The 25,561-nt window shown below is 46.0% G+C and overlaps 1 protein-coding gene across 1 annotated transcript in view; it reads left to right on the top strand.

The window, feature by feature from the left end:
• The window catches only part of ttc6 (tetratricopeptide repeat domain 6), a 564,332-nt gene that overhangs the window by 391,608 nt on the left and 147,163 nt on the right, over window positions 1-25,561 (top strand). The window contains exons 20-24 of the mRNA XM_038780915.1: window positions 1,828-1,976; window positions 9,013-9,153; window positions 9,238-9,387; window positions 16,239-16,379; window positions 21,611-21,724. Coding sequence (XP_038636843.1) covers window positions 1,828-1,976; window positions 9,013-9,153; window positions 9,238-9,387; window positions 16,239-16,379; window positions 21,611-21,724 — 695 coding nt within the window. The remainder of the gene's footprint in view (window positions 1-1,827; window positions 1,977-9,012; window positions 9,154-9,237; window positions 9,388-16,238; window positions 16,380-21,610; window positions 21,725-25,561) is intronic.

Genomic DNA, 25,561 nt, shown 5'->3' on the forward strand with positions numbered 1-25,561 from the left:
GCCCAGTGAATGACCTTAAACTGTATCAGGCTGAGCCTGGCGCATGATGTGGACACGTTAACTCTACTCAACGCATCCGCCCAGAGACCATCCTCTATCTCTCCTCCTAACTCCTCTTCCCATTTGTGTTTCAGCTCCTCGGTCTGCATTTCCTCTGACCCCATGAGTTCTTTATAGATGTCCAAAACCCTCCCCTCTCCCACCCATACTCTGGAAACTACCCTTTCCTGTATCCTCCTTGATGGTAGGAGCGGGAAGTTTGAGACCTGCCTGCGTAGGAAGCCCCACGCCTGCAGGCACCTCAACTCATTCCCTCTCGGATGAGCAGATTCTTTGGGATAGAAGACAGGTGTGCAAGGTGTGCGGGAGGACCAGCAAACCATGTTCATATGTTCTGGGAATGCCTGAAGCCTAGGGGATTCTGGCAGAGGTTTGCGGATGTCGTCTCCAAGGTGTTTAAAAACAAGGGTGGTGAATCCGGGATGAGAAAGAGGCAGACGTTCTGGCCTTTGCTTCCCTGGTAGCCCGGAGACGGATATTATTAGCTTGGAGGGACTCAAAGCCCCTGAAGTTGGAGACCTGGCTATCGGACATGGCTAGCTTTCTCTGTTTGGAGAAAATCAAGTTCGCCTTGAGAGGGTCACTGTTAGGGTTCGCCCGGAGGTGGCAACCATTCATCGAATTCTTTGTGGAAAATTAATCGTCAGCAGAAGCTGGAAGGGGGGGGGGTAGTTTAGCTTAGAGTGGGGGGTTAATAAAGGTGGGACCTGTAAGGGAGGGCGTCGGCTTTTGCACTATATTTATAGTTTCATGTGCATTATTTATTGTGTTTTTGTTATAATACCAAAAATACCTCAATCAAAGGTTTATTTAAAAAAAAACTAGAGTGGCGCCAAGTCCAGAGGTGGCATTTTTCGGAGTTTCGGAGGATCCGGATGTCCAGGAGGAGAAAGAGACAGATGTTCTGGCCTTTGCCTCCTGGTAGCCTGGAGACGGATACTATTAGCTTGGAGGGACTCAAAGCCCCTGAAGTCAGAGACCTGTTTTACTGACATGGCTGGCTTTCACTGCCTGGAGAAAATCAAGTTCGCTTTGAGAGGGTCAATGTCAGGGTTCGTTCGAAAGTGTCAGCCGTTTGTCGACTTTGGAGAAAATTAACCGTCACCAGAGAGGGGGGTGGGTTTAACTTAGATTAGTGCGTAAGAAAGGTGGGACCTGTGAGGGAGGAAGACGACCTTTGCATTATGTTTATATTTATATGTACACTGTTTCTTCTGTTATTGTTACAAAATCACAAATACCTCACTAAAATGTTTTATAAAAAAAAACATGTACAACACATAAATTACAGGAGGTAATTCCAATCTAGCTCATCGGCAGCAAAACTCAGAATTAGATGGAAAATCGGTTTTACCCCTGCCCATTATTGCTACCCATTGTGTGAAACCATCATTTCACCCAATCCTGACTGACGTTTCATTTTGAGAGCAGATTTGCATATACTGAAACAAATTAATGCACAATAGACTTAGTCAAAAAAAAAAGCTAGAAATTTTCAGCAGGTCAGATAACATCTGTTTTCACTGATACATTTCCCACAGATGCTGCCTGACCGGCAAAATATTTCTAGCATTTACTGTTTCTATTTCAGATTTCCAGCATCAGCAGTATTTTGAGTTTGTACTTCCCCCAAATTGTTCATTCTTATTTTGAATTCACCAAAGGCAAAACATTGGAATGTTTCTATTATTTTGTAGTAATTAGACTAACTGCTCAATTTATTGCACTTTTCATCATCCATAATTTTATCTTTTCTTGCTGAAACAGCTCCTGACTCATCTCCGATTCAGCAAGCCACTGTACAATTGTTTCTAAAAAATTATGACAAAGCTATAAACATCTTGTCCGCCTTGGAAAAAACAACACCGATCTTAACTTTGCTTGGGAAAGGCCAAATGAAAGCTCGCAAACATGAGGTAATATGTGTTTCTGAATCACTTTTTTGAATTCCAGGGAATCGTAACACTTGAGAACATGTGGATTTAAGTGCAGGTCAAAGCACTAAGTTTGACCCAAATGTAGTGCATCCGGGACCTGGTGTGTGTGTGGGCATACATGTGTGTGTGTGTGTGTGTGTGTGTGCATGTGTGCTGCACATATGTGTGTGAACCTCATCCCAGAAGTTGGGTTCTTATAGATTCACAGAATGCTAAGAGTGAAGAAGGAGGCCATTCAGTCCACTGAGACCCTGCCTGCTCTCTGTCAGAGCAATTGAGCTAGGCACACTCGGGTGCCATTTCCCCTGTAGTCCTGCAAATGTATTCTCTTCTGCCTCCACCACACTTTCTGCGTAAAATGCTTTTTCTCATGTCCTCTTTGGTGCTTTTGCCTATCACCTTAAATCTGAGCCCTCTGATTCTCAATCCTTCTGCCAATGGAACAATTTATCTCTACCTACTCTGTCTAGACCCCTCATGATTTTGAACACCATTTTACAATCTCCTCTTGACCCTCTCTTTTCTAAGAAGAACCCCAGCCTCTCCAATCTATCGAAATGAAGTCCTTCATTTTTGGAAACCTTCGTAAGAAGAATTATACTGGATACAAAAAATGTACACTGTGTATCTCTTACCACAGATGTTACCAGACCTGCTTAGTTTTTTAGTGGGTGCAGTAAAATATGTTACGGTACCTGGACCAGACCCCAATTTATATTAGGAAAACAGATGAGATCCCAACAATTTTTCAATTTGTGCGCTGTGAAGAAAGGATATTTCACTTCAGGAGCGATTCCATTAACAACCAGGGATCTTTTACATTAAATTATTTTTTATTACGAACACAGGATTAACTCCATTAATATCTAAGGAAAAAACAGTTTTTCAATTAGGAGTTCTCACAAAAAAATAAAGATATTTGAGTTTACTTTCCCATTTATTTCTAAAATTTCAATTAAGCAAAATCCACACACAGGTCAAATGTCACTTATGATGAAAGTTAACACTCAGTGGCTTACAGATTTATTCACATTGTCCTTGGGAGAGAAGCTTCCATAAGTCAGTCTGAGAAATACACCTCGTTTCCTCAGATTCCAGAGCAGAACTCTAAAAATGAAACTCAAATACAACAGACACAAGGCAGGTCTGAAAGTGAAACTAAAACAGACACAGCCCCTCCCTGAGTGACATCACACCCTGCCTAGCTGTTAACCCCTTAATCGCAGCTTTAGCAGTCATAGATTCGTCTATGCCTTTCAGATAGACTTCACCTTTAAGTTGAAAAAAATCCGAACCTCCAGCAGGCTGTGCTGTTGCTCTGACATTAATGATAATTCAGATTATTTCAGATTGTCGGGCCTTATCAATGGATCATGCTGATTTGTCAGGTTTATCTCTGGAATGTTCCTTACTCTGTCACTGTGTTTCTGCTTTTAGTTTTGGATTGATCAAGAAGCTGGAGGATCAAATCCATGATCTCTCTCTTGGCTGATGATCTCTGTCTAAAAGTTCAAAGTAAAGACCTTTCTCTCATTTCAGCCAGACTAAACTGCAGGAAGTTCAGTCCAGCAGCAGCTGCAGGCAGGGTCAGTTGTTTGGAAATCCTTTTAAAATCTCGTGTGGGGAACTTTGTTCTTATCTCAGAATGGATGTTAGACATCCTTGTGAAGTTGGAAGCAACTATAAATTACACAGGCCTGAGGCTATTCTTTTGAGTAAAGGCCCAGGTGAATACAATTTAAAGTGACCCCCCCAGAGGGGATCACACAGCCTGAAATTTTTGCCTGAATGTTCCAGCCAGAAGATCCTCATAGCAATCCAACCGGTGGATTATCTCTCCGTAGCCTGGATTATAGCCTGCTGAAAAAACAATTTCAACATCCAAACCACGGACTCACCTTCCATTTCATATGAATCCTTTTTATTTTTCCCCTCCCTCTACCTCTGCATGTGTATGCCTTGTGTATGTTTAGGTGGAGGGTGGGATGGTAATAGATAGGGGAGTAGTAGATTAGCTGGCCATCATTCCAGTATAATTATTGCATGCAGTGTCTCTATTTATGTTATAAATGAACAGTTGTTGTGTTTCACTTACAAATTTGGTGTCTTTAAGTAATTGGAGCAGTCAAGGGTCAAAGATCTCAGAAACGTTATATCAATGATTGGTTAATTCACAGAATGGACAGCTGGCTGATGCTACAACACCCTGGACTAGTGCATGGTCAATTCCAGCCCCACATGCCCCGGAGTCACAACACAAATGAATTAACCAATAATTCTTCTTAAAAACTCCTGAGGACTTTGGCCCTTGGCTGCCCAATAATGTTTGTAAGCTTAAACACAATTACTGTTTATTTCTAACAGAACTATAGTAAGATATGCGGTAAATACAACTGGGTAACTATCATTTAACTGCTGACTCCCACTGTAACTTGTAGCCACCTGAGTTGGCCATTTCCCAAGTTAAAATGGAGAAACACAAGGAACGCAGGGAAAATTGGACACTCCCAGAGAAACAAGCAGTTTGCAGACTTTTCCTGTGTAGTCTGCCTGAAAAGAAAGCAGACAGCATTGAAACCAGCAGCCATGCATATTAATGAGCGATTCCCGGGCACAAAAGTAACAATCAAAGGTGATCGAAGTAAAGCTAGACTCCTCGGTGCCAGCAGGAGTCCAAGACAAAAGAAGCAAACGGGCACCCAAGGACCGCCCAGCGATCGGGAAACAGCCCCAGTATTGGGGAATTCAAACCAATCGATTAGTATGGGATCCAATCGATTGGAAGTAAGCTCGGGGTCCGCCCAAAAGGACGCGAAGTCCCTGAGGACTATAAGATAGAGCCCTCAAGGTCAGTTTGCTCTCTTAGCCGGCCCTCCCAGCAGAACATCTTAGCAGCTCTCGAAGAACTTGACCGTAAGAAGGAGAGACCTGGCCAACTGCTGCACCATCAAGTAAGTGTCCAGTCAATGCACGCTACGAGATAGATGCTCCTGACCCCTTAGTCCGTACCAACTGGAAGCCTGCAGACTCAGGATCGAGCAAGAGGCCATTGTTCCCTGACCCAGCGGGTTCCCTTATCCAGATAAGTATTGGCCTGTTAGTGGTAGGAATAGCCTAGTCTTTTAGTATTGTATGCATGAGTAGCGATGAACTGTGTATTAATAAACGTGTTTTGATTTGAACCTTACTAATTGGTGTATTGAGTCATTGATCTGAACTTGAACTTGAACCTCGTGGTGGTATCATAAGGATACCTGGCGACTCTAGGGGTAAGTAATAAAACAGAGCCAATTGAGTGTAAAGCGCACTCACCAGAACGAGCAACAAACTTCCCCCACATTCTACCCACAAATAGAAGACGAACAAACACAGAGGGGGGAAAAGGGTGCAAAATATTAAGAATGAAAGTCAATTCTTTGCTTCAGATAGTGTTTTTGTTTAGCAGCTTTGCTTCAATCCTGGCCTTCAGTTCAATGTTTTTACTGTGGATTCATTCAGGAATCTGTGGTTTCAGAAATAAACACTCAGTATCTCTGGAGAAAAAGTAGATACTTGTCTTTGTGTACAGCCCATGATGACTTTCCTGTAGATTGATTCAGTCAGGTTTTCTGTGGTTTCAAGAATGCAGTACTCACAACTTTTAGCAGCTTCCTGAAGAGAGTTACATTGCTCACAGCAGCTTCCTGAGGAGCCTCATATTGCACACAGCAGCTTTCTAGAGAGATATATTACGCTCTTGCCTCTGCACTCCAGAATCAAAACTGAAACCAAATGCACACCTTGGACTCTGAAGAACATCCCTGAGGGATCAGATCCAAGCATTACCTGTTACCTGGCAGAGCACAGCCTTTTGGGCCAATCCGTTGGGCACCAGCCAATCACCCAAACTGAATCCCAAACCATCTCTCTGTCACTGATACCAACCTGCTTGTCACTCTAATTTAAACCAGTGCAGCCTTCGGATTCTTCCAGCTTGAATTACAGATGCAGGCTTCTTGCCTGAAAGTGAGATGGCCATTAATCATCCATGGGTCAAAACTGTAATGGCAAAATTAAAAGAAAGGGGAAATAAGGGAATGAACAGGAAGGAACATTACACTGAGCAAAGACTTGAATGGACAAACAACATGAATAACTGCATTTCACACGTCAGACTCATAGAACATAGAACAGTACAGCACAGAACAGGCCCTTCGGCCCTCGATGTTGTGCCGAGCAATGATCACCCTACTTAAACCCACGTAACCCGTATACCCGTAACCCAACAATCCCCCCATTAACCTTACACTACGGGCAATTTAGCATGGCCAGTCCACCTAACCCGCACATCTTTGGACTGTGGGAGGAAACCGGAGCACCCGGAGGAAACCCACGCACAAACGGGGAGGACGTGCAGACTCCACACAGACAGTGACCCAGCCGGGAATCGAACCTGGGACCACTGGACCACTCAGCCCAACATCTCACATACCCTCCACCAAAAGCTTCCCTGTCTACTGGACTCTTATGCTCAGCCGGCACCCTGGCCTCTCTGAGATCTGTAATGCTCACATACCATTTCCAGGGCCTACCCATCTGTCTGACTGAAGATAAGCACATTTCGGGTAACCCCATCTGTCCTTCCTTGCTCCAGCAGATTGTGACTCCACCTGAAAGAGAAAAAGTGTTTCCATTAGTCCCCCCTCTACATGCTGGCACATTACAGCCTTCTGCCCCACCAAAAGTGCAGTTACAGTTTCCTGTTAATGTTGCACATCCCCCTGATATACATGCCACCCATGGTCTGTCAAAACACTGGCTCTGGGCATTCCCCTCATGCCTGGCATGGGCTTGGGGCAAAAATAGGAACATAGAAACAAGACTGGCCATTCAGCCCCGTGAGTCTCCTCTGCCATCCAATGAGATCATGGCTGAACTGTGGCCTAACTCCATATACCTGCCTTTAGCCCATATTCCTTAATACGTTTGCTTAATCAAAATTTATCTATCTCAGATTTAAAATTAACAACTGATCTACCATCTGTAGCCACCTGGGTTGGCCACTTCCCAACTTAAAATGGAAATTCGCAAAGAGCGCAGAGAAAAATGGACAGCATTCGAAAACAAGCAGTTTTGCAGAGTTCCTTTGTGTATTCAGTCTGAAAGCAGACAGCACTGAAACCAGCAGTAATCTACATATTGATGAGCGATCCCAGGGAACAATTAGCTACATTTGAGATACTCAATAACAAGTCAGACTCCTCGGCGCCAGCAGGAGTCCAAGACAAAAGAGGCTAATGAGCCCCAAGGAACATCCAGCGATCAGGGAACAACCCCAGTATTGGGGAATTCAAACCGATCGATTTGTACGTGATCCAATCGATTGGAGTCAGGAACGGGGTCAGCCCAAAAGGGCGCGAAGCCCCTGGGGCCTACAAAAGACAGGTCCCAAGTTCAATTCAGTCTCTTGGCCGGCCCTCCCAGCAGAACATCTTAGCAGCTGGGAAGAACTCTTGACCATGAGAAGGAGAGGCCTGGCTAACAGCTACACCGACAAGTGTCCAGTCAACGCATGCTACGAGATAGGCGCTCCTGACCCTTAGTCCGTACCAGTTGGAAACCCGCAGCCCCAGGATTGAACAAGAGGCCATTGTTCCCTGACCCAGTGGGTTCTTTTCCAAAGATAAGTATTGGCCTGGAGTGGTAGAGATAATCTAGTTCTGTAGTGTTTATGCATGAGTAGCGATTAACTGTGTATATAATAAACGTGTTTTGATTTGAACCTTACTAATTGGTGTACCGAGTTATTGATCAGCACTTGAACTTGAACCTCATGGTGGTATCATAAAGATACCCGACGACTCTAGAGCAAGGTAATAAAACAGAGCCAATTGAGTGTAAAGCACACTCACCAGAACGAGCAACACATCTACCATCAATTGCCATTTGTAGAAGAGAGTTCTAAACCTCTACCACCCTTTGTGTGTAGAACTGCTTCCTAATATTTCCCCTGAATAGTCTGGCCCTACATTTTAGATGATGCCCCCTAGTTCTAGACTCTCCAACCAGTGGAAACAGTTTATCTTTATCTTCCATGTCTTTTCCTGTTAATATCTTGAAGACTTCAATCAGATCACCCCTTAATCTTCTAAATTCTAGTGAAAACAGGCCTAATTTGTATGATCTCTCTTCATAATTTAATCCCTGAAGTCCAGGTTTGACTCTTGTAAACGTACGTTGCACTCCCTCCAAGGTCAAAATATGCTTAAGGTGTGGTGCACAGTTCTCCAAGTGGGGTCCAACCAGGATTTTGTAAAAATGCAGCATAACTTCTGCGTCCTTATACTCCAGTCCTCCAGATATAAAGGCCAGCATCCCATTATCTTTCTTGATTACTTTCTGATCCCAAACACAGGAGCTGCACCCAAAATATTTTGATATCCTAACCAACTGCCGAAGGTTCTGCTCAGAGATTTCCAGCCTTCAGGGAGCCGTATTTAATTCCTTTGCCTGCACCCTTCCTGTTACTGGTGCCTGCCCTCTCTCCACCTCTGCCAAAGGTGCTGAAACTCTTTCAGCATGCACATCATGCTGGCCAGCAGTTCATTGACAGCCAGCTGGAGATGGACTTGTAAAGCTGATTGTGGGTGGAAGCGGATTACACATTCCGATCCCGCCAATCGTTCTCGTGCCAGGGTGAAAATACAGGCCTAAGTACATGTTTACATAGACCCCCCCCCTCCCCAGTGTGATCTAATTGACTGAGATTCTAAAGATAGCAAATCGTTTTTGTAAGCCTTTACCTATGTTTAAAGTTTGCATCGTGAAAATATTGGCCGGTTGGTGCTCATCAGATTCCGTTGTGTTTTTGGCACCATTTTTCTTCTGTTCCCCATCTTGCATTAATCTGTCCTTTCTTCTCCCTCAACATCTTTCCCTTCCCCTTATCTCGCTGCAAACAAACGTTCAGTTTGAGCGTCAAGGTTTATAATCCGAAGGTTTATGTTACATCTCAAGTCCTCTCTTCACAATATAGGATGCAGTGATCAGCTTTCAGAAAGTTTTGGATCTGGAATCTGAAGTCTCTGACATAAAAGTTACAAGCAAATTAAAAGGCCGTGCAGAATTGTATTATCACATGGGTCTTTGCTATATTGAACAGAATAAACTGAGAGAGGTGAGAATATTATTCCTTACTTTGATATATACATGTTGATGATTTTCTCATTACTTTGAGTATTTCTTGATTGATATTTTCCAGGCAGTAGATTCGTTTAATAATGCACTGAAATTGCACCCAAAGTTTGCTAAAGCTTATTATCAGCGAGGATTGTGCAGAATGAAGCTCCATGAATTTAATTGTATCCATGACTTTCACAGAGCCCTTGCAATGAACCCCCAACTCTTTGAGGTATTGAGATTTACCTATGTACTTATTTGTCTGAGATGACTGCATCCAGATTTACACAAAATTATTTATCAGTTAATACATATTCATTGTCACCACTTTATATAAGTCTTATTTGCAGATAAATATCTATTATTAATAGGTATTAGTTATTTTTTATGTGTTGAGGACAATGCCTAGAAATATAATTGACTATGTTTAAAGTGTTTTTAGTTTGAATAAATATGTGTGGGCAAAAGAATTGGAAACTTTTATCGTGAATTTGGTTCAGGTGTAGTCCAAAGCCTCAGGATTTCTTTTGGAAATTGCTCATTTTCAGTTGATTTAGCAGTGCTAACTGAAAATAAAAGACACAGTGAGCTGTTCCCCTTCAATCCTGGTCCAAAACATCTTCCCAAGATTTTGCTCACATTAAGCATCCCACACCATGGTCACTGATCTCGCTGTTGCATATAAAAGCTTGTGGGTGGTTGTGGTTATGTGGTGCTGACATTTTCATTCTCTTTCTATCGCTGAACTATCCCTAGAACGTGGTATTAAAAAGTATGTGCAATGTGCTGAGGCATGTAGCAGAGTTGACGCCATATTTTCAAGCAGTGCTTTTAAACTGCAGTGGCGTTAAATTGGGCCACATAGGGCCTATGAGAAAACCAGTGCTAAATATTGCATAAGTGAAAGTTAAGTGTTTATCACAATTGCCTTTTCTCCTGGTTGAAATCCATGACTTTTGATATCCAAGACCAGGGCTGATCTCAGATCTTCCTTCTGGCCCCCGCATGCGAACCACCAGATTACATTTTGCTCCTGACACCCACCAATGTACACCATAAGGACACTTCTGCATTAGCAATCACCCAAACGTGGAGTCCTTGGCTAGTTTAGCTCAGTGGGTTAGACAGCTGGTTTGTGATGCCGAGGAAGGACAGCAGTATGGGTCCCATACTGGCTGAGGTTATTCATGAAGGCACTGCCTTCTCAACCTTGCCCCTTGCCTGAGGTGTGGTGATCCTCAGTTCAAACCACCATTAGCTCTCCTCCTCAAAGGGGAAAGCAATCTATGGTCACCTGGGACTATGGTGACTTTACTTCACTTACTTACCTTACCTCCAGTCTGGCTTCATGATGGTGAGGCCCGAGTGAACAATATCCACAAACCTCATCATTTGTAAAGAGTGTTAAGTTTGTGGGGTGGGGTTTTCACTTGGGGAATCAGTGTTCTCAAATGTAACCCCTTAGGTAATAATAATAATCTTCATTATTGTCACAAGTAGGCTTACATTAACACTGCAATGAAGTTACTGTGAAAAGCCCATAGTTGCCACATTCCGGCGCCTGTTTGGGTACACAGAGGGAGAATTCAGAATGTCCAAATTAACTGAACAGCGTGTCTTTCGGGACTTGTGGGAGGAAACCGGAGCACCCGGAGGAAACCCTCGCAGACATGGGGAGAACATGCAGACTCCACACAGACAGTGACCCAAGCCAGGAATCGAACCTGGGACCCTGGAACTGTGAAAGCAACATTGCCCTTACGGACAGACTTAAACTTTTGGATGGGTGACCCACTGAATGTGCTGGACTGTGACCTGTTCCGGTCATGTAAACTGAGGCCATTTTATTTTAAAGTTTTAAATTTTTAAGTTCAAAGTTCTTAATTGGAACAGGCAAACTGGCCAGTGCAAGAAAGTTAAAATCGTGTCAGAGTGATTGTTATATTTGGAGCCATTTAAAGCCTTCCACACAGAAGAACAATAGGGAACTTCAGAGTGATAAAAAAAAAAATCATTTTGGGAGACATGCTACCCTTATGGCAGCACCAGAGCTCCAGCGTGGTGAGGAAGAAAATGAGAAGGATATGGGGAGTGGAAGGAAGTTTTACAGAGATCATCAACACCTGACTAATAAATACTAACACTCCAGCCCACTGGAACCAAGGGTCATAGTCTCATCAGTGATGGTTAAACTGATCACATCGCCAAACTATTCCAGTGGATCCTTCCACTAAGCTTCCAGTGATGTAAGTCAATCCGCTGTGCACCACTGTATTAAGAAGGTCACTGATAAATCTTTGGCCAGAAAGTAGGTTAGAATGGCGAGCTAGCTATCACATGAGAAAGTTGAAGTGAATAGCACAGCTGTAAATGGTTTGTTAATTGTATTATCAAAGTTCAAGATACACTGGTGAACAGCTTTGATTGATTCTGTACCTTGAGTACATATAAAGAAAGATTTATGTTGCCAGGAAGCAGTAGGGGCCCCAAGTGGGAGGCTCCCTATGTGGGAATCCTCCATTTTACCATCATGTATTTGTTATGGAGGGTGTTGCATGCAGCAGTTCCATGTAACCATCGGTTATGCTGGTTCACAGACTCCCACGTTGCCTGGATTTTCTGAAGCCTTGAGGAGGTTGCAGCCCCTTTTTAGCTTTTTGAGGTTTTGGCTGCACTCCAGCTCCATTCTCTTGATCTTTGGATACCCGATGCAGAGGGAGACAGGGCAAGCCTGTTCCTGGGCCTGCCCATTTACAGGTCTGGGCAGTGGTTGGTCGAGGAAGTCATCTGGCCAGAATATGTGTCCCTCCTTTGTGGCCACATTCACAGCTGGGTGTTCCTGGAGAGGGAATACATGGTGTCTATTGGTACACTGAAGGCCTTCAGCGACTGGTGGGAGGGGGGACCCAAAGGGCAGGAGTGCAGGAATGTCAGCCTCTGCATTTGTCCAACAGGTTTGAGGTTCTTTCAACTTGTTTGGATGAGAGTGGGGGCTGCAGGATGCATGAGCTGACTGACCATGTCACTGTGGTACAAGGAGCCATTCAAGTGAGGAGCACAGAGGAATGTAGTAATAATGGGGGACAGTGTAGTATAGGGGATTGACACTGATTTCTGTAGAAAAGAGCAAGAGTCCAGATGGCTATGTTTTGTCTGCCTGGTGCCAGGGTTCGGGTCATTTGCTCAGAGCTTGAGAAGAACCTACAGTCAGAGGGGGAGGATCCAGTGGTCGTGGTCCATGGAGGTACCAATGACATAGGCAGGACATGGAAGGAGGTTGTGTACATTGTCAGTTTGAAGAGCTAGGCACCAAATTAAGAAGCAGAACCTCAAAGACAATAATTTAGGGATTATTACCTAAACCAAGTGCAAATTTGCATAGGACAAATAAGATAAGAGATTATTTTCAGGGCCTCGGAGAAAAAGATGGCATCCTGATTTCTCGCTACAATGGGGAATTCTGGCGAACGGAGCTCCCCATTGCAAAAAAATGGGGCTCTGTGCAGCCTCGGCAGTGCGTTCCCCATTTAGGCCCCTTATTCAAAGCGAGTTGCATTGGATAGCCATGTGTTTCTCAGCACTGAGTGCCGGGAAACAGACGGCTAAGCGCACTTGCTTGGAGACTATGTTCAGGGGCTGGTTCAGGGGCTAAACCAGGGGCTGTTTTAGCACAGGGCTAAATAGCTGGCTTTTAAAGCAGACCAAGGCAGGCCAGCAGTACAGTTCAATTCCCGGACCAGCCTCACCAAACAGGCGCCGGAATGTGGTGACTAGGGGCTTTTCATAGTAACTTCATCTGAAGCCTACTTGTGACAAGCGATTTTCATTTCATTTAATGTTCCTTTCAGGAAGATCGCGCCCTAAAGTGTCATTTTGGGCAAGTGTGGCGAGGGTTTTCCTGCAAGTTTTTTGGATGAGGAACAACATTTCGTTGTTTTTTAGGCCTTGGGGAGTTTGTCCCCGGTCTAGGCCACACCACAAAATGTTTTCAGCAGTGCGGAGCCGAACTCATCGGTGAAACATGCTCCTCATAAGTAGGGGCACCACTTTGAAAGGGTGCCCTGAACCGTAAGTGAGCTTGAGGGTCCCCTACACCCTCCACCCATGACAATGCCACCAGACCCCACAGTCATGGGAATCACCCCCCTCCCCAAGTGAACACATCCTTCTATGAGGTCGCTGAGGACTCCCCTTTTGTAGGCCCACCCACCCGCCCCCTTTCAGGACCCCCCTTCAGTCCCCCAACCTTACCCTTCCTTCACTCCTCCGCCCTTCATATCCCCTCAACGCAGGGGGAAAATCGCATCTCTGGGTTCTGGTTCGTGGGGCATTATTACCAGTACTGGGGAAAGTGGGATCTGTACCATTGGAATGGTCTACACCTGAACCGTACTGGATGGAGCTGGTGTTTCAGCAAACCATATAACTAGGGAAGTAGAGAGAGTTTTAAACTAAATAGTGGAGGCAAGGAATCAAATTTGGGAGGATGTGATAAACCAAAGAGTAGAGAGAAGGCAGGAGAGAAAGCTACTGTTATGGGAAAAGATAAACTGGCCGTACGAGGAAGAGATCTAAGAAAATCTAAGAAAAAATCAACAGCTTAAGCTAGATACTACAAAAACAATAAAATGACAAAACTTAAGGCTCTGGGTGCAATTCAGCAACCTCATTGTGCCTGCCGCGGATCATGGTGCACCGGGTGAATAGGGGGAAGGGCAAAAACCAAAATTTGCACCGGGCGAGAACCATTTTGTGATTCACCTTGCCCACTCCCGATGGCGAGTTCTAGATCACGGCCCAAAATGGTGAGAATATCATTAAATCTAATTTGCATGCATTTCATTATCATTAACGATATTGAAGTTGAATGCAGTGGCTTCCCGGGAATTCCCCGACTCCCCAGCAGGAAATCACGCTGGCTCAATGGCTACTGTGGGGAACTGAGGAGGTGAGTAGCCAGTTCCATTTTCTGGCATGCAACTCAAGGGCACCAGATGGGCCACCTGATGACGCTGTTGAGGAAATGCTTTTGCCGATTGCTGATGCTTTTGTCAGTGGTGTGGTGAGTGCTGCATGTAACTGGCACGTCACCACGGGTCAACCACACTGGAAGTCAGATGTTCTGGAGCTCTCCTTAAAGGTGTTCTCTTGTGTAGCAGCAGTGGTACGAAGGTGGATATGGCATCAAGGAGCCCTAGCAAAACTGGAGCCAATGGAAATCAGGGGGGAAACCCTCTGCTGGTTGGAGTCATGCCTAGCACAAAGGAAGATGGATGTGTTGGTTATAGATCAATCATCTCAGCTCCATGATATCCCTGTAGAATGTAGCTCGGGGTAGTGACCTATGCCCAACGATCTTTAGCTACTTCACTAATGACCTTCTGTCCATCATTAGGTCAGAAGTGAGGGAGTTTGCTGATGACTGCACAATGTTCAGCACCATTTGCAGCTCCTCAGATATTGAAGTTGTTCATGTCCAAATGTTGCAATACCTGGACAATATTCAGGCTTGGGCTGACAAGTGGCAAGCAACATTTGCACCACGCAAGTGCCAGGCTATGATTATCTCCAACAAGAGAGAATCTAACCATCCCATCTTCGTCGTCAGTTTAGTAACTTGAGGAAGCCGGTGGTAGTTGAACAGAGATTTATTTATATACAATATCCTGCTCACGGCAGTAACTCGCTCCCACTCCAGTCCTAACTGCACCAGGCCCTGTTTGGGTCGGCTTTTATGTATGTTTGTAACGTGCTCTAGCTGGATAGCTTCCACCCCCTATCTGGGTTGCTGTAGACTCAATAGCCCAAATGGCCTGCACTTTATGGGCTCTCTAAACAGCGGACACCGCAGGTGTTGGAGTGCATCATAATTCGCCCCTCCCAAAAGAAAACATTTTAATTTCATTTTTATAAGTTACCTTTCCATTTTTGTTTTTGTTAGTGTCCCTTTAAAGGGTTGATCATTTGTTCTTTTGATTTAATCAAAAGAAAGATATCTAAAATACTGGAGTCCAAAGATGTGCGCGTTAGGTGGATTGGCCATACTAAATTGCCCCTTGGTGTCCAAAAGGTTAGGTGGGGTTACTGGGTTGCAGGGATGGGGAGGGAGTGGGCCTGGGGGGTTGCTCTTTTGGAGAGTTGGTGCAGACTCGATGGGCCGAATGGCCTCCTCCTGCACTGTCGTGTTTCTGTGTTGGTGATCTTGATCTGGAATGTTGCATTTTGTAAATTAATCTGGTATTAAGTCAAATGATTGACAGCTAGTTTTGTGGTCCTTATTGGGAAGAAGGCAGGAGAATGGGGATGAAAAATATCAGCAATGATTGAATGGCGGAGCAAACGCGATGGGCCGAGTGGCCTAATTCTGCTCCTATGTCTTATGGTTCGCCATCTGGCTTCGATGATTTAATAATAGCTACCTTTAAGGGCAAATTAGATAAGTATGTAATCCAGAAATAAACAGGAGGTTACACCGATAGGATTAGATGAAGTCAGGTAAGAAGAGGTTTTGAGCAGCAAAAGCACCAATCATAACGTAGTTGGACCAACTGATCTGTTTATGCTGCAGATTTTGTGCAGACCTATTTCGATATTTTGTTCATCCAGGCTTATGTCTAGCTGCAGCTGCAGAGCAGCAACCAGAAGATCCCAAGCCCTAAAGATCCTACTAGGTAGACAACATGTTACAAATCTGAAATACATTTTTTTCCTTCATTGATCCTTGGACAATCCCTAGGTTTCCCACAGAACTCCAATCAGGAAAGGATGCCGGAATTAATCCTCTGGTGAGATTTATTTTGGTGCTCCACCAATGGGATGCATCTGCTGCAGAAGCAATCCTAGTTATACCTAGCCACAAAATCTCTGGGAATCCCAGGGCAGCATAGTAGAGGCAGAGACAGATGTCTGTCTCCATTTCCTCGTCAACAAACCTGGAAACTCAATATTCCCAAGCATAACAAAGATTTTTTTAAAAAGCACAAAATACTTAATCTGAAATATGACTCAATGTATAATTTTTTTACAGCAAACAAGAATGCCAGAAAAATGGCGTCTTAACCAAACTCTTTATTGTTTCCGTAGGTCTATCTAAGCCGTGCCATTTACTATGCAATGCAAGGACGGATATGCAAGGCCATTCTAAGCTGTAATGAAGCACTAAAGCTGGAGCCTAGGAGTATAAGAGCCTTTCTTTGCAGAGGGGCACTGAAATTCTACAGTAAGGTATGTAAAATTTCTTGCTGTTCATTTTAACAGTCAATAACAAGTTGTGATTGGTGTAATTATGAGATGGTGTTACTAGTTCAGTAATTAAATCAAAAATGTGTTCCCAACTAAGTCTATAATTTGGTCATTGAGGTATTATTTGTTAAGGAAGCTACAGACAGTTGACATGAGATGCAAACCTTTGCAGGGATAATTTCTGACTTTGTTTTTGGCAGGCGGGAAAGCCAGAGAGGATAGAGAATCAAATGGGAGTCCTCAACTGGGTTTAATGTTGACGGGATTTCCTGATTACATTGTCCCCACCTCTGCCAGTGACCTAATGGAGTTCCTGGCATGAATGGTTCCCAACCCTAGAACCATAAATTTAAATATCATTAGCAGACTTCCACGCTGTCCTATCTCTCCACACTGTCATCTCTACACACAAGAATCACTACACCCAGCGCGGAGATGTCATGTCAGTGGGGTATACAGCAGGTCTGGACCAATGGGGAACTGGCAAATGGTCCCTTCTGGCGGTCCACAGGTAAATACTGCCCCCAGAGTGAGAGGATCATGCTGGTGAAGTACCCTGGCAGTTCCCAGGAACTGCCCCTGGGCACTGCCATGGGACCAGCAGCTGATTCCTTTGTCCACCATGAGCTGGTGGGTTCAAAGGTCCCGGTGTAATTTTTAAACACCAGTCCAGGACACTCATATAGCTACCTCCAGCTCACCTGTCTTCATCAGACTGAGGAGGAGGTCCAGAACCATAAGCAAAAGGTGAGTAGACTCAAGAAGAAAGCAGCACCAGCTTTCATCACCTATTCGAAGGTCCGAGCCCACCGGCATGTGCTCTACTCGAGGGATGGCTCGAGAAAGCGCATTACACATGTATTTTTCATGTACCAGCAGACCAGCTAGCCAGCCCAGCAGCTCTCTGAGGCCACGGAGCAAATCTGCGGTTGAGGGTGGTCAGGAATAACCGTCACAATGCTCACCTGCACCCTCCACCAGCGCAGAGACAAACACCTCAGTGGGACATGGCTTTAGATTAGACTTTGGATCACTTTCTGGAGAACACCTCACAGATGCACAGCAGTTGGAAGCAGGGACAGCCTGCGACTCTGGCACTTGGAGGGCTGCTGGAGACGAACCACCTGCTCAGTTCCACTCAATTGATGAGCCTCTGGAAGTGGCTGTCAGCTCACTGGTAGAGATGCAAAGAAAGGCAGTAGAACTTTGGGCAGAGCTTCAAGAGTCTCTCAGCAGACAAGAGCGAACGATGGAGGAGTCTGTCCGCATTCTGTCTGATGTCAGGACTCCGACATGTAAGTGCCTCATGGTCTGAGACCATGAGAAGCTCTGCGGTCACCATTGAGGCCTTGGTCCAGCTGGTCCAGCCAGATATGCGCTTGGTCATGCACTCCATGGCCACTCACTCTGGTGAGCACCATCAGGATGTAGGCCACAAGGGGATGAGGCACCTTGACCTCCCTTCAGGTGCCCCAACTCCTGCAGGAATAATGCTGGGGTCCTCTGGTACCCATAGGACGAATGATTATGAGCCAGACACGGGGTCGCCTTAGTACCAATAATGATGAGTGGCACAGTAGCACGGTGGTTAGCACAGTTGCTTCACAGCGCCAGGAATCTGGGTTCAATTCCACTGTTGGGTCACTGTCAGTGTGGAGCCTGCACATTCTCCCTGTGTCTGTGTGAGTTTCCTCCGGGTGCTCCGGTTTCCTCCCACAAGTCCCAAAAGATGTGCTTGTTAGGTGGATTGGACATTCTGAATTCTCCCTCAGTGTACACGAACAAGTGGTGGAATGTGGCAACTAGGGGATTTTTTACAGTAACCTCATTGCAATATTAATGTATGCCTACTTGTGACAATAATAAAGATTATTATAATCCTCCACCTTAACGCCATACTCTAGTAATTTCCCCATACCCCTTGACACCTTTAGAATTTTTAAATCTATCAATTTCCTTCTTAAATATATTCTGTGATTTGGCCTCCACATCCTTCTGGAGTGGAGAATACCACAGGTTCACCACCCTCTGAGTGAAGAGTATTTTCTTTATCTCAGTCCTAAATGGCCTACTTTGTGTTTTGCAACGATGGGAGGAGGCATGCCGTTTGCTGCATCCTGTCTGCTAACTGTCTGAAGACCCCTGTACTCCCAGATCCCAGATGCAGTACTGAATACATGGAATACCTACAGTGCAGAAGGAGGCCATTCAACCTATCAAGTATGCATCGACCCTCCGAAAGAGCACCTTGCCCATGTCCACTCCACTGTCCATCCTGCCCTATCCTCGTAACCCCGTAACCTAACCTGCACATCCCTGGATACTAAGGGGCAATTTAGCACGGCCAATCCGCCTAACGTACACATCTTTGAACTGTGGGAGGAAATTGGAGCACCCAGAGAAAACCCATGCAGGCATGGGGAAAACATGCAAACTCCACACAGACAGTCACCCAAGGTCGGAATTGAACCCGGGTCCCTGGCTCTGTGAGGCAGCAATGCTAACCACTGTGCCACCTTGCTGCCCGATCAAACACCCGCTAGAATCTCTGCTGCCGCCCGCCACCAAACAATCAGATGTTTATGGTGGTATTTCAGTATCAGTCAACCAGTTTCAATTACATGGTCAACAGCCATTGACATACAATAGAAAGTAGATGGTGATCTTTCATACATAACTTGTGGATAACTGGTCTCGTCAGTTTCTTTTGTTTCATCTCAAACCTGGAGACAAAAGTGGGATTTTCTGCCTCCCATCCCACGGTCTGTTTTCCGGCAGCTGAGGTGGCTTACCATTGGCCGCCAGCAGGGTTTTCCCGTTCCACCGCCGGAGAATCTGCTGTGTGGGGCAGCCTTCAGGGCGGAAGATCCTGCCGGCAGGAAGGCTGGAAAATCCCGCCACAGAATATGGGAGTCCATTGACTCTGTAATTTAGATCAAACTTCAAACAACGTATTCCACAAACGAGTGTTATCTAGGCATGCCCATTGAAAAAGGAGACTCCACCCCCAAAGGAAAAAGCAGTAAAACGGGGAGATAAGAATACTGGTCCAAACTGTTTTTACCTTCTGGGCCTAGTGTGATTCAAATTGGAATTTTATGGAAGCCTGATGGCCTGTATTGAAGTAGCGTGATCAGCACCCTTGGAAGCCACTATAACAGTTCATCAGTGTCCATTTTAAAAAATAAATCAAGGCAGTTCCTGAATCTTCCATAAAGCACAGTATATGATTATGCCCTTTACTGGGCATGACAGGGCTCTTTTTTCCTTGTTCTTAATTTTTTTAGTCATAAAATTTTTAATTGGTCAGGTTGGAGTGCACAAGTAATTACAAACCTTTCAGTTATAATATGTCAAACAATAGACTGGCAGTGGTTTGGTGTTCTTATTGATGGGTCGACTGCACAAAATAAATCTTTTTGGTACTACTGGCTTGTTGCTGTAGAACTCACTCAATTGGTTAACATTGTACACATCATGGCCGGGATTCTCCGGTATCTGGCAGGGCGGGCCGTACCGGCGCCGAGGAGTGGCGTGAACCACACCGTCGTCGGGCTGCCCGAAAGGTGCGGAATTCTCTGCACCTTTATGGGCAAGACCGGGCGCTGGCGGGGTTGGCACCGCACCAACCGGCACCAAAGGGCCTCCGCCGGCCGACGCAAGTCGGCGCATGCGTGGGAGGGCCAGGAGGATCCAGCGTGATCCCAGAGCATGCTCAGAGTGGTTCTCTCCGCGCCGGCCATGGCGGACCCAGCGGATGGCGCGGAGGAAAAGAGTGCCCCCACGGCACAGGCCCGCCTGCGGATCGGTGGGTCCTGATCGCGCACCAGGCCACCGTGCCCCCCCCCCTCCCAGGGCCAGATCCCCCCGTGCGCCCCCCGAGGACTCCTCAGGCCGCCCGCAGAGCCAGGTCCCGCTGGTAAGAACCTTGTGTAATTTACGCCGGCGGGACAGGCCAAAATTGGGTGGCTGCTCGACCCATTGCAGAGCGGAGAAATGCCGGGGGGGGTGGGGCGCGATTCCCGCCCCCGCCAAAAAAACGGCACCGGAGAATTTGACAGCCGGCGGCGGGATGGAATTCACGCCATCCCGCCCCGGTGATTCTCTGACCAGGCGGGTGGTTGGAGAATCATAGAACATACAGTGCAGAAGGAGGCCATTCAGCCCATAGAGTCTGCACCGACCCACCCAAGCCCTCACTTCCACCCGATCCCCGTAACCCAATAACCCCTCCTAAACCTTTTTGGTCACTAAGGGTAATTTATCATGGTCAGTCCACCTCACCTGCACGTCTTTGGGCTGTGGGAGGAAACCGGAGCACCCGGAGGAAACCCACGCAGTCACGGGGAGAACGTGCAGACTCCGCACAGACAGTGGCCCAGCGGGGAATCGAACCTGGGACCCTGGCACTGTGAAGCCACAGTGCTGGCCACTTGTGCTACCGTGCTGCCCAAACCCGCCCCATATTTTTAAATGGGTATACATACATTTACTGCCAGAATTTAGTGATCAAATTACTTTAATATTGTTGCTGGAACCTTTTTGTTTAATGGACAAAATGGGTGCCCTGAAGCTAATTAATCAATAATCCCAGAATCTGCATCTAAATTTGAATCAAATAATAGTCATTAAGATCCCACACTTATATGAAAATATGTGACTTAAATTTGATATTATGTAGCAATAAATGTCCAGGTCAACCCATAATGCTGACTGAAAATCCCAGTTGAAATGAGAACGGGGCTTTGACAAATTCCTTACTTGAAAATAATTGGCCTAATTTGCTACCAGCCGCTTGCCAGTATCATGGCAGCCGGCTGGAATGGAGGCTGTTGCCGTAAAATTATGCGTCTGCCTCCAATCCCCACTGCATCACTTAGTGACAATTCTTTAATCTGATTTGTTGAGAACCCTTGCCAAGATCACAGTAGAGGACCTTGTTTTGTAAAAGATACCTGATTAAAGGAAATGTCCAACTGACCAGTCTGGGATAAATTTGTGAGAGCAATGAAAGCATATTCCGATGAGTAAAATCTGAGTCTTTGAGTTTCAGCTATTGCAAATCTTGAGGCTGTTAAATGTTAGTCACCTGTACAATTTTGGTAAATGTGTGATATTTCATGTTATTTTCTGTACTTACAAGGAATACATCATGTTACTTCATCAAGCATTTCACTTAACCTTTACAAATGCAAATCTCTTTTCCATTGCAGGCATATGAGTTGGCTGTTGATGATCTAACTTCAGCAATAAACATTAATAGTGCCTGCATCTTGGGATATTTTAACAGAGCTGTCTGTTATCAGAAAGCAAATGATCTTCAAAAGGTACAATTACTAAAAAAAAATGGAAAGTTCCTGAAACTGAATGAAATGTAAATTAAAGAGGCCATTGTTGTATGGAGTGAGAAGATCTACATTTATCATAGGTTTTGAATTGCCAGAGTCATTTTGTTATGAAATAAAGTCATTTTGTCATGAAATAAAGCCAACACAACAATCTGATAAAAAAATCTGGCAAATATATATAATTATGATATGATTTACATTCAAAATATGTGGCGACATGGTGGCACAGTGAGTAGCACTGCTGCCTTACAACCCGATTCTGATCTCGCATGGCTGTCTGTGTGGAGTTTGCACCTTCTCCCCGTGTGTGCGCGGGTTTCCTCCGGGTGCTCGGGTTTCCTCCCACAGTCCAAAGATGTGCAGGTTAGGTGGATTGGCCATGATAAATTGCCACTTAGGGTGGGTTGCAGGTAGAGGGTAGGATATTGGGTGGACTTTCAAAGGGTCGGTGCAGGCTCGATGGGCCAAATGGCCTTCTTCTGCACTGTTGGGATTCCATGAAATTCTGTTGGCCTGATCACAGCTCCTTTGATCTGGGATGTCAAATGTCTGCTTCCACTATGTGTTTTATGTTATTTTTCATCTATCTTATGGTATAACAGTACTTCTTAGATAAAAGAAGCACTGAATAGTAATCCCCAAAATAGATAAACTAGGTCAGGTCATTGGTTAAAAATTTTAAAGCCTTGGGTGGGATTTTCCGACCCCCTTCCGGGTTGGAGAATCGCCGGGGGTAGGGGGGGGGGGGGGGGGGGGGGGGGGGTGTGAATCCTGCTCCCGCCGGCTGCCGAAAAAATCCGGCGCCGGAAATTTGGCTAGGGCGGGAATCGCGCCGTGCCGGTCAGCGGCCTCCCCCTGCCGATTCTCCGGCCCACGATGGGCCAAGTTCCCGCCTGTTTTTGCCGGTCCCGCCGGCGTAAATCAAGGTCGGCCCCTACAGGCGGGACCCAGCTCCGTGGCCGGCCTTCGGGGTCCTTGGGGGGCGTGGGTCGATCTGCCGCCAGGGGGTGCCCCACGATGGCCTGGCCTGCGGTCGGGGCCCACCAATCCACGGGCGGGCCTGTGCCGTGGGGGACTCTATTCCTGCGCGTCAGCCGTGTAAGCCTCCGCAATGGCCGGCGCGAAGGTGAACCCCCCTGCGCATGCACGGGGATGATGTCAGCAGACACTGACGCTCCCGCACATGCGCGGACCCGTGCCGGCCAGCGGGGTGCAAACCACTCCGGCGCCCTCCTAGCCCCTGAAGGTGCGGAGTATTCCGCACCTTTGGGGCGGTCTGACGCCGGAGTGGTTCCCGCCACTCCACTACGCCGTTTCTCCCCGCCCCGCCAATTCCTGAAGAATCCCACCCCTTAAATCTGACCACAACCTGTCCCCTCTGGGTTTAACAGAGCTATCACAAGAGGAGGAACCAAACTGCACACAAGAGGTGCATTGAAATATTTTAATAAGGCAGGATGCTTTTGATTTAACCTGTTTTATAGGTTAGGTCGTGGTATCATATATACCACCATTGAAGTCCTGAGAGTGTTGGGCGGTTGAGGGAATTGTCACAGTCAAAGGGGTGAGTTGAACCTGTTATGTGGGCAGGTACAGAGTCAGGGTCTGGTATGGGAAGGTCTCAAGGGATGGGTCAGGGGAGTGACCAAAAGCATCAAGGACAATAATGGGAGGGCTCAGGGTCAGATTGGCACTGGGATGGTCATGGATGTAGGCATAAGGGGGATAGAAGGCATGTATAGGGAAATAGTAATAGGATGCAGAGTAACAGGGGAGGTTCAAGGGTAACAGCGAGGAAAGGTTAAGTTGGGTGAGTCAAGGGTGATGTGGGAAAGCATGAGGGTGACTGAGAGAGTAGAAGGTCCAGGACCATGTTTCAAAAGCCACATGCAACATTATTTTAATGAGTCTTTTCAAACACAGCTTTTCTGGATTTCCGATCAATTGAATTGGAAGGAGGGTCATTTTGGGTGGGTGAAGTTAATGTTGGGCACAACTGGCCGATTAAAGTGACTTCCAAAACTTAGTTAAATGGATGAGAACCATGGACGGGCATGCTCTTTACAGAATGAAATTATTGCCATAACTATGGGTCTCATTTACCTGAACTTCTTCCAGCCTCAGAGGCAGGAGGAGAGAATGCAAGGAAAGAGAGCCCTTGCTTCCAACATCAGAGACTGCAAGGCCAACAGCAGACAGCACCAGAGGGCGAAGCTGGCCTGGACGTAGACATCCAGGGAAGGCATTGGCGAAAACAAGCACTGGCATCCAGAGGACAAGAGTAAACTACCATCAGATATCAGAGATACAATGCCAACGATGTCTGAGGCTGTTCCAGGAAACAGTCGGATTCATAGCGAATTGTTCAACAAGACATACAGCCATGTGAATTGGTGGAAATCCATGCCAGAGGCCTTCAAGGTTACAGGGGCGCTCAGTTCCTGCACCAACAGTGGCCTCCCGGGTGACTAATGTGACATCTCACAGGCTGTCACATTTAGATTCTCTGTTTAATCATGCCAATGATTTTTATCCACTCCACCATGACCAGGCTGCATGGTGAGCCGCATTCGATGTCAGCACTGGGTTTCCTTCAGTGCAAAGTGACATTGGCTGCACACCCTGGGGGCAGTCAGCTGAATTTATAAATTTTCACTCTTTGAATGTACAACTGGCGTACAGCCACAGGAGAAACATGGGGCAGGCCATGACTGTTACATCTCATACTATGACAGGCCCCAACAAGTCTCAATAATTACGAATAATTACAGAAAACAAATTATGTTATGCGCATTTTAACAAGTGAGACAGACATGGACAAATTACCTATGTCATCTTAGTGCTCATACATTTTTCAATTTTCTTTTCTACCACTACACACTACATCTTGGTCCAACCCTGACAGCAGCAGTTGAAGTGGAGACATTTTGATCAGTGTCATGCCTTGTTGGCCTGTCCGACTGTCATGAGCATCCTCTGGAGGCATGGAGCTTCCAGGGCTCTAGCCAACTGGGGGACGGTGGGGGGTCTCCTACACTTGTTCAAGGGCACCCCCTTTGTCTGCTAGATTTCTTGGGGACAAAGATGGAGCAGATAAGTGATGTGTTAGGCGGGTTGGTTTGACGTTGACTGCAACTGGATACAGGGAAACTAGAAACAAACATCTAACACCGGAGATGATCCACTACAGTTTTATTTAAACTATGAACGGCTGTACATGTTCTGCTGTGGGTTGACACTCTAGTAATCCTCCTGACGACCTCTTACTGGTTCGACCAGACTTACTAGCTACCACTGTCCACTGACTTGTGCACTCTGACTATCTCAGTGTCTGGGTCCTGAAAAGAGCGGGAGGCTTAATGCCCTGTGAGCTTTATAGTGGAGGTGTCTTGTGTCTTAAATGAGGGCATTTAAAAGTTTATTGGATAAGCATATGGATGATAAGGGCATAGTGTAGGTTAGATGGCCTTTAGTTTTTTTTTCCATGTCGGTGCAACATCGAGGGCCGAAGGGCCTGTACTGCGCTGTATCGTTCTATGTTCTGGTGATTGGTTGTTCTGTGTTGTGTGTTCATTGGTCATCCTATGTGTCAATCACTGCCTGTCTGCATCTCATTATATACATGAGTGGATATTATGACATCTCCCCTTTTTTAAAAAATAAGTTAAAATAGGGGCCTCACGGTAGCATGGTGGTTAGCATCAATGCTTCACAGCTCCAGGGTCCCAGGTTCGATTCCCGGCCTGGGTCACTGTCTGTGCGGAGTCTGCACGTCCTCCCCGTGTGTGCGTGGGTTTCCTCCGGGTGCTCCGGTTT

This window comes from Scyliorhinus canicula, chromosome 2, assembly GCF_902713615.1.
Source record: "Scyliorhinus canicula chromosome 2, sScyCan1.1, whole genome shotgun sequence".
Classification (NCBI taxonomy): domain Eukaryota; kingdom Metazoa; phylum Chordata; class Chondrichthyes; order Carcharhiniformes; family Scyliorhinidae; genus Scyliorhinus; species Scyliorhinus canicula.